This window comes from Mustelus asterias, unplaced genomic scaffold (assembly GCF_964213995.1).
Source record: "Mustelus asterias unplaced genomic scaffold, sMusAst1.hap1.1 HAP1_SCAFFOLD_178, whole genome shotgun sequence".
Lineage (NCBI taxonomy): Eukaryota > Metazoa > Chordata > Chondrichthyes > Carcharhiniformes > Triakidae > Mustelus > Mustelus asterias.
Window position 1 is genome coordinate 446,044 of NW_027590179.1, and position 9,545 is coordinate 455,588.

The window sequence follows — 9,545 nt, forward strand, 5'->3', positions numbered from 1 at the left end:
CCCTCAGTGTAGGTTTAGAGGGATTAAAAGCGTAAATATGTGGAGTTACGGGGATAGAGCCTGGGTGGGATTGTTGCCCATACAGACTCTATGAGCCGAATAGCCTCCTTCTGTACTGTCGGGTTTCTGTGATTCTAAAGTTCGATGGAATTTCACCTCTGAAGATAATAGTGTGGCAGGGCGAAGAGATTCTGGATCAGAAAGTCGCTCAACTGACCCAGACAAAATGGATTTTCTCTTAAATAATTTCCTATTCTCTGATATCTCACGCATTGTCTCTCCGAAAGGACTGGGCATTTTGGAGCCAGAGTAACACCGATTGTACAATGAAGTGGGTGCTGGTCCTTCATCTTGAACCGCTGCAGTCAGTCTGCTGACTGTTCTCACAAATTGGTGCCATGATCAAATTGCAGGGCATTGTCACAGAGGCGATGAAGTTGTTGTGATCTCGACTTCAACTTTCTGAATCATTCTCTGCCATGATAACATCGTAATGACTCAACCACAAACAGTTTGCCTAACAACCAATTATTTTGTGCTTACCAGTTTCTTCAACCATTGACTCCTTCAATCACGTTGAATATTACACCAGTCACAGTTTGGGAGACACGGATCCTGGATCAGAATATCCAGAAGTGGAATCCTCCTCTATACAGGGTAGGTCGAAGTTCATATCCTACCATTTCCTTCCGAACCTGCTCACTCTGTAATATCAAAATAGCTTCTGAAATCTCCAAATCTGTACACCATGACGTGTACAACATGAAATGACAGTGCCAGAAAGCTCAGGTATTGCAGAATGATTTCAATTACAGAAATGTTGTGTCTGAAACAATTTCTTACCATTGTTCCCAGCAATATAAATTACATTTTTAAAAAGTTGCATGCATTTCCCCAGACGCCTCTCTTGGCTGTGAAATGTGTGCGAGTTGGTGGGATCGGTGACTCACTGGGAACGGTATAAACTTCAACTCAACTTGAAAATATTATGGGAAAACTTGGCCCAATAATTCTCCGCGCTCAAACTCACTGGCCTCCACAACACAATAGAGTTTTAATTACTGTGGAAATAGACATTTGAGGATATGATTCTAACTGTCCCTCATTACTAATTAACTTCAATTCAAATACTTTTACCTCTCAGTTCCTGCTTTGTCAGACTATGACGATGCTGAGGCTGAAAACATTGACTCTCATAGTGGGCACTTGCTGCTGAACCGGGACCCTGACGGTATCTTCACTTTGACAAGTTCCAGCGGTGATCTCGGCACTCTGGGTGAGATAAATCTCTGATTGTTCCTCTTCTTAGACAGTTTAGATCGGTACAACGTAAGTTGATAAGAAATTAGAACAGGATTAGGCCGTTCAGTCCGTCGAGAATGATCCGCCCTTCAGTGGATCATCACTGATCAGACATTCATCATATTGACTCTATTGTTTCAGGGTGTATTCTATCCTCCTACCAATGTATTTTTTCCCTTCCTGTTTTCTACCTCCGTCCTCATGGACCCTATTTCATCCATGCCCAGATGCTCTCCCACAAAAGTGCTCATTTCAGCCCTTATTAACAGTGCTACCCCACCATATTCTCCTTCCCTGCTGTCATTGTGAAAGGTCGAATATCCCTGAAACTTAAGGTCCCAGCTCTGATTTACTTTCAACCAAGTCTCCGTAAAAGCTATTCACTCAAATCCAGGTACCTTAGTTTGCGCTGTCTGTTCATCGAACCTATTCTGAACTCTTTGTGCATTAAGATATAAAGCGTTTAGTGTTGACTTTTTAGCCATTATTAATCATTATTTGTGTTGTGGCCATATTTGCCTCTCGTCCTTGATTAAGCCATCACCCGTTTTTGCATTTTATTGTTCTCTCTTTTATTACTGTTTCTCGTGTTTCTCCTTCCTGTGTCACACAGTTTGCGTTCCCATCCACTTGTCATTCCATTTTATTCCTTCCTAACCACACTATCAAGTACTCGCCACAGGACAGCATTTCCTGCCCTGGCCAGGTGCAACTCGTCCAGTTTGTTTTGATCCCACCCACTCCCCACCCCCTCTCACCCCCGCTCCCCGCACCCCCAGAACCGGCCCCAAAGTCCCAGGAATCTAAAACCCGTCACCAGAGCACCATTTCCCTGCCGGGTGTCAGCTGATATGTCCTTCTGCATATACTTTGACGAACACATGGAGCTGATAGTAACTCTGAAATCACTACCTTAGAGGTAATACTTTTCAATTTACTTCCCAACTCCCCATATTCGACTTTTTGGATCTAATGATTTTTAACCCATTTGATTAATACCGATGCAAATCATGACAAGTGGCTGCTCAGCGCCCCCTGTAGAATATCCTCTAACCGCTCTGAGACATCCTTGACGCGAGCACCAGGGACACAACATATCAGCCTGGAGTATCGTTTCCGGCCAAAGAAATGCCTTTCAATTTCCCTGACAATTGAATCTCCTATAAGTATTGCATTCCCACATCTTCTGCTTCTTTCTCGCACAATGGAGCCAAATGTGGTGCCATGAATTGTGATGTTACTCCTATCAAAGGTAAAGCCATTATCCCAACAGTTTCGCAATCAGTCCACCAAAAGTGGTACCTCCGCGCCAGGCCCTATATATTTTCTCTGCTTGTTTGCCTAACACTAAGGGGCGATTTAGCATGTCCAATCAACCTAATCTGCACTTTTTGGACTGTGGAAGGAAACCAGAGCACCCGGAGGAAAGCCACACAGACACGGGGAGAATATGCAAACTTCACAATCAGGTCGGGACTGAAAACGGGGTCTCTGATGCTGTGAGGCAGCAGTGCGAACCACTGTCTCACCGTGCTGCCCTTATTTTGTTTTTATTAGTTAAAAACATTCTGGGCTTCAGATTGATTTTTAGATTGAAATAAACCATTAAATTAAATTGCATCATTCCTTCAAACTCAGCCCTGTGACTTCCCGTTTCACGAAGCTCCAGACAAGGCCACACTGAAGTACCATCTGTTTTTGCCCCGAAATTCAAGGCTTCCGAAGCGACATTAATCCTGCTTTCTAATTAACTAGCTCCAGCTGAGAGGTTATAAAAACTTGTTTTCAACCAGCGATTAAAATTCACACAATCGTTTCACAATTAGTTCAACACTTCACAAGTACTTGTATTATATTCCAATATTTGAATATTGTTGTTTTTGTGCAATGTTTAATTGATTGCTAAATTAATGAACAAAGTTGACTTCAGATTGAAATTTAGCATTTCATGGATACTGTGAGGAAATCCCTGTCATTTCTGTTGTCCTTCATGGAGTCCCATGCTGCGACAGCTTTCTGAATTGATTATCACCTCTGATTATTACTGCAATCTCCCGCCCTCTTGTGTGGAATATACTCGCTCTGGTGTGCAGTCGATCAAAGAATAATGCGGCATTTGTTTTTAGTTCCTGTCGCGAATGCGCAGAATTGTATTAAACAAAGAATCCATTTTAAGCACAAAGTTCACTAAAAATATGTCTACCCCCACAGTGTACAGTAGATTCGCATTGACCCCTCTTATCGGTTCTTTCCACGCCAGCTAAGAATAACAACGTTATCTCTGGCACAAGCCTGGGGTTTTACCTGTCATTGGGCAGTGACAATGCATCTCCGAAGATATACATATACAATATACTGCTCAACCGTATTTTTATGACATTTTGCAATGGGTGTGCCAGTGGAGGGATGTGACCTGTCTCACGTGGTTTCTGCTGTGATTTCCTGCAGTATTTTCAGTGGTGTTTTACATTGAAGGTGTCGGAGAAAATGTGCAGTGTGTTTTGCATAGAAAGAAACAGCCAGTTGAGCTGGAATTTAATACAAGTACTTGTGAAGTGTTGAACTGATTGTGGAAATGATTGTAATCCTCACTCATTTCTCTTTTACTGTTTCAGGTCACAGTCATCAACAAATCCAGGATGTGACGTCCTCAGACATATGAATCATGGCACTAAATGAAAGCGAACGCCCCTTAACTTTTCCACAAATATCGCCATGTCGAATATGCTTTAAGTCTAGATATAAATATTGTTGTTTTTGTATCAATAGGTTGTTACTTCATGCTGTGTTTTGTCTTTTTTCGTTTTGCGTGAAAAAGTAAACGTTCGATTCAATGAACAATGAGAAACAACGTAGAATGTATATCGAGTATTGCACTGTCCATATTAAAGCTGTAACATCGCATTGCATTGCGGAACGGAGCAGTTACTATAATTCAAAATTTGATGTGTATTTTTGTCAAGTGCATTTGAAATTTATTTCGTAAAAGCTTTTCTTTAAATAAAGATTAGGGCAGATAATTACATGATTTGTTTCCGTTATCGTCACTTAATGCACTCTAGATTGTCATGGAGGCGAGGGGGAGGGTCCACTGCATTTCCCAAGCAACTGAATACAACACGATGTTGCGTCCCAGCACTGCCGCTCGTACTCGGCACCGGGAGATGTGAAGATGCTGGTCAGATTTCCATGTCTCCTTTTCATTATAATTTCACAAGATTTATATCCAGTAATCCATTCGTTTTCATTTACTCCAGATCAGCCCCTGCACTATCGCCCCGGCAATTCTAACCATCCTTCGGTCGTTACGGCCATTAAAATAAAAATATGCATCAGCTGAAGACCGTCATTTGACAAATACATAAATACTGGGAATGGTGATAAAGCTGAACAATTCAGTACCATGTTCTGAGCGCAGATTAAGACGGAAATGTTTAAATATAGGCCCACCTCGCTCGCGCTTTTTTTCTGCCACTGAACTTGCTGTGTTCCGCTGTGTCAGGTCCACAACGACTTGTTGTCAATAAAGTTGTTGAGAAGAGAGTCGCAGAGACAGTGGCGCCAGTGGTTGGAGGAGAGGGTTTATTTATTAGTATCACAAGTCGGCTTACCTTGAGATGCAATGAAGTTACTGTGAAATCCACAGTGACGCCTGTTCGGTAGACTGAGTGAGTATTTAGCATGCCCAATCCTCCGTTAACACATCTTTCTGAATGTGGGAGGAAACCAGAGCACCCGGAGGAAACCCACACAGACATGGGGAGTACGTGCAGACTTCGCATAGAAAATGACCAAGCTAGGAATTGAACCCGATTCCTTGGCACTGTCTGGCAGCAGTGCTAACCACTGTGCCACCATGCGAGTGAGAGGAGGAGGAGAAACAGAAACACCAGCTGTGGGAGAAGAGTGACAAGCCAGAGGGGGAGAGGCAGTGACACCAGCGATGGTTTGAGTGAGTGACCGAGGGAGGGGGGAAACAAATCTTTCAGCGGTGGGAGGATAGAGTGACAGAACCAAAGGGGAAAAGACAGCAACTCCAGCGATTGGAGGAGAGAGTGACAAGGCGAAAAAGGGAGAGAGAGTGACACCAGCCGTGGTCGGGGTGACAGAGCGAGGGGACGAGAAACAGGGACATCAGCGGTGGGAGAAGAAAGTGACAGAGCGAGAAGGGGGGAGCACAGCTGCCCCACCAGTGGGATGAGAGAGTGACAGAGCGAAGGGGAGAGTGACAGCGACACCAGCGGTGGGAGGAAAGAGTGCAGAGAGAGAGAGGGAGTGACACACCGAGACCAGCGGTGGGAGGAGAGAGTGCCAGAGAGAGAGGGAGTGACACAGCGACACCAGCGGTGGGAGGAAAGAGTGCAGAGAGAGAGAGGGAGTGACACACCGACACCAGCGGTGGGAGGAAAGAGTGCAGAGAGAGAGAGGGAGTGACACACCGACACCAGCGGTGGGAGAAGAGAATGCCAGGTGAAGAAGCAGTGAAATTGTTTCAAATTTCTGTCAAATTGGGGAATTGTGAGATTATTCGTGAAAGAGTTCAGAAACATGTTGGGTGTAACGTTGGGTGTAATCATACAAGGAAATGGGAAATTTGGCATACATTAGGAATTCATTAACTAATCGCTTACTGTACAACAATAAAGAAATATTGTCCGGTAAATGGACGACCCCATGTTGCAAATAGTGGCCCCTCGTTCTAGATTCTTCAGCAAGAGAGAACATTCTTTCCACATCTACCCTTTCAGTACCCTTCAGGATCTTAGAGGTTTTGATCAAATCGCTCCTTACTCTCCTAAACTGCAGTGAATGCAAACCTCATCTCGCCAGACTTATTTCATCAGCAAGCAGCCCTTTACAGATATTAGTGCAGGACACTTTTCCTGAACTGCTTCCAATAAATTTGCATCTTTCCTTAAAAAAGGAGACCATAGATGTACACAAGTCTCCTGTTATTATCTCACCAATGCCCTATCTAACTGAAGCACAACCTCCCGAATGTTGTATTCATTTCCCCTCACAGTAAATTTTACCCTTCCATTCGCTTTCCCAATGACTTGCTGCAGCTGGATACTCGCTTTTTTGCGATTCAAGCACCAGGACACCCAGATCGCTCTGCATTTCAGAGCTCTACCGCCTCTCATCATTTGGATAATAAGCTTCTTTCGTATTATTCGCATCAACATTGCGAATTTCCCTTTACTTCACTTCATATTCCATTTGTCAGGTATTTGCCTCCTTCTGCCCTCATCACAATTGTCAACCAATATTTGTGTCATGAGCAAATTTGGCAACCGTTCTTTCAGTCCCTTCATCCAAGTAATTTACATACAAATCGTAAAAAGGTTGTGAACCCAGCACAGATGCCGATGGCACACCACTCGTCTCAGCCGTTCAAACAATTCTCCGTTTCCTGTTGGCGAGCCAACCTTCCATCGGTTACGTTATCCCATATATCAATAAATTACATTTTGTGCAAAACCTTAATGTGGAGACAGCTGACAAGGTGACAGAGTAAAAAAAAAGACGTGCCAATGTGGTGACGCATTTCATCTGCTACCAGGACATCGACAAATTGAGATAAGATGGTGGATATATCAACCTCAACATTTCATAAACCATTCATCCCTCACAAACCTCCCACATCTTACAACTCTATCCCAACCACTCATCAGATCGGGAGATGGAAAATGTGTCAGAGGTAGAGAGAACTGGAGAGAGAAACAAAATACATTGAGAGCGCCTGATACTTTCACAAGCCAGACTATGAGATGTCCCTTCACTAGAAACAGAGAGACGGAGAGACAGGGTGAAGCATTGAGATAATGGGGAGACAGTGAGGAGGAAAGACCGTGAGAGGAAGCGCTAGCGAGAGGGGGAGACGACGATAGAGGATGACAGCAAGTGGGAAGTTAGAAAGTGGGGGGGGGGGGGGGGGGGGGGGTCGGATGGGGGGGGGGGCGGGCGCGGGAGCAAAAGACAAGGGGAGAGAGCAAGAGCAAAGGGATAGAGCAGAAAGGAGAAATATCGAGAGCGGGAGGCAGGGAAACGAGGCAACTGGAGAATGGGAAAAAGAGGGAGCGATGATAGGGCGAAGAAGACACAGCGAGAAGGAAACAGCGGGAGGGAGATAGGTAGCTGGAGGGCGAGAGCGAGAGCAACGGAGAGCAAGAGAGAGAGGCAGAGAGAGGCTTAGAGCGAGACAAAGGGAGAAAGAGGGAGAGACAGTGTGAAGTAAAGAGTGAGAGACAGCAGGAGAGAGGGAGAGAGAAGGAGGGAGAGTGGGAGACTCGCATCGGGAAATTTGCCCATCACCTTCACATCATTTGCAATTTTGTAACCTTCCAGTCAATGCAGACATGAAGCCTGTGAATCATGGGCAGGCGGACTCTGTGTGGGAAGTACGCTGTCTCGGCTGAATTCCGGATGAAGGGAATGTATTCCAGCTAGAAAACGTGGACATTAATCTCACTGAAGCAGGGGCTGATATTCTTGTATCTGTCAGTGTGTAGATGATGAGGCGGGGGTCACTGTGGGTCACTTTCAATAGAGACTGGATCACAAAACCAAGAAAGGGTGACCGAGGTTCGGAAAAGTTTCTATTCCTGTGCATGAGCGTCTTTGGCAAGGTCACCATTTATTTAAAAAGAAAACTTTATTATCCTTCTGAATGTGGCTGTGAGCCAACTGCTCGAACCCGTGGTGTCGGTAAATCCACTGTGATCTTCGAGAGATTTCCAGGTTTTTGTCTAAGCGAAGATGAGAGAATGGTGACACAGTTCCAGGACAGTAACATACGCGTCTTGGAAGGTAACCTGCAGGTGTTGATTTGCGAACTTATTGCCTGTACCTCTCCTTCTCAGTGATAGAGGTCCTGTGTGTGGAAGATGCTGTAGAACGGGGTTTGGGGACTTATATATTGTTTGTTATATATTCAACGCACTGCTGTCATTGTGTGACAGTGAGGAAGGGAGTGAATATTAAACATGTCGGGGAAAGGGGGAGAGATGGGATGGTGAGGGAGGTGAGGGGAAGTAGTTGGAGGGGCTGTGGCAGTGTCGTAGAAGCAATGTTTCGATACTGGCTGCTCTCAAACCTCTTCTCTATTGTGAATCTATTTTCAGCCCCGTATGTAATAAACTGCAAGGAAGAGATGTGTTTTTGCTTCTGAATGTGAACTAACCAATTGATTTAGAAGAAAGTTCAGGATATCTTTGGGGCTTTTGGGAAATTTCAGTCCTGAACTGAAGCCATTGAAGCTGAAAATGTAATAAAACTGAAATCCTCTTTTTACCTCTGATGAAGGGTCACATGGACTGGAAACGTTAACTCGGTTTCTGTCTTGACTTAAGAAGCCAAACCACTGTCTGGGTCTAAGATGTTTCTGGACCCTCAGGATTTTTGCACCATTTTCAGGGCAGTTCAATATTCAACACTAGTCGAATGTTTTATTTTTATCGTACTTGACTGAGTATTTCAGTGGTAATAAATACAGAAAACAAAACCTTAGCGTGCAAAATCGCGAATTCAATTCAAATTTGCAAATCGGACGTTCAGGAATACAATATGTACTTAGTACGTGGGAGAGTCGGTTTGAATTCTAAATCTATATTATAACACCATGATAACATGGTGTTAGCTGAATCAAATAAGAAATTGCGTTCATATAGCGCCTTTCGGGGAGATATTGTGTTGTCTCGGTATTGGATTACATCACGGTCTCACTGTTTATATCACAACTGTGATGCATGCACATGGATCATCCGTGTATTTGTCGAAAAAAAAATCTTTGTACGTCAAATTATATTGGGCTGAAATGTGGAAAGAATACAGATCTCTGAAACCAGCAGAGTGATGAAACGCATTTACATCCTGACTAAAAAGTCGAAATCACATCATGACGGTGATGTTTATTCGAATTGTTTTGAATGATGATCAGTCTAATGTTTTAGAATACGACCCAGTGTAGTTATAGCCCAGTGGTTAAGCTGATGGACTGGAAATACATGGGAGTCTCCCGGTTCGAATCCTGCCCAACATGTTTCCCCTATTCCTCATTCAGTTTCAAGTTTCACCACGTTCCTTTGGGATGGATCATGCCTTACCCGGAAGGGTAACCCCTGCCTTTCAACAATGAGAGATGTTTTTATCATCCTTATTCACGGAATTTCTGCCTTAAGTACACGAATGATCGGCCTAATGGGTGGCAGTGATCTTTCTGAGCCTCTGTCCCTTTGTGTAAG

At 44.1% G+C, this 9,545-nt stretch overlaps 1 protein-coding gene across 1 annotated transcript in view; it reads left to right on the plus strand.

The window, feature by feature from the left end:
• LOC144485258 (scavenger receptor cysteine-rich type 1 protein M130-like) overlaps window positions 1-4,327 on the plus strand; it is a 48,600-nt gene extending 44,273 nt beyond the window's left edge. The window contains exons 18-20 of the mRNA XM_078203474.1: window positions 547-657; window positions 1,145-1,276; window positions 3,918-4,327. Of these exons, the coding sequence (XP_078059600.1) occupies window positions 547-657; window positions 1,145-1,276; window positions 3,918-3,964 (290 nt within the window). The 3' untranslated portion in view covers window positions 3,965-4,327. The remainder of the gene's footprint in view (window positions 1-546; window positions 658-1,144; window positions 1,277-3,917) is intronic.
• The last annotated feature ends 5,218 nt before the right edge of the window (window positions 4,328-9,545 follow it).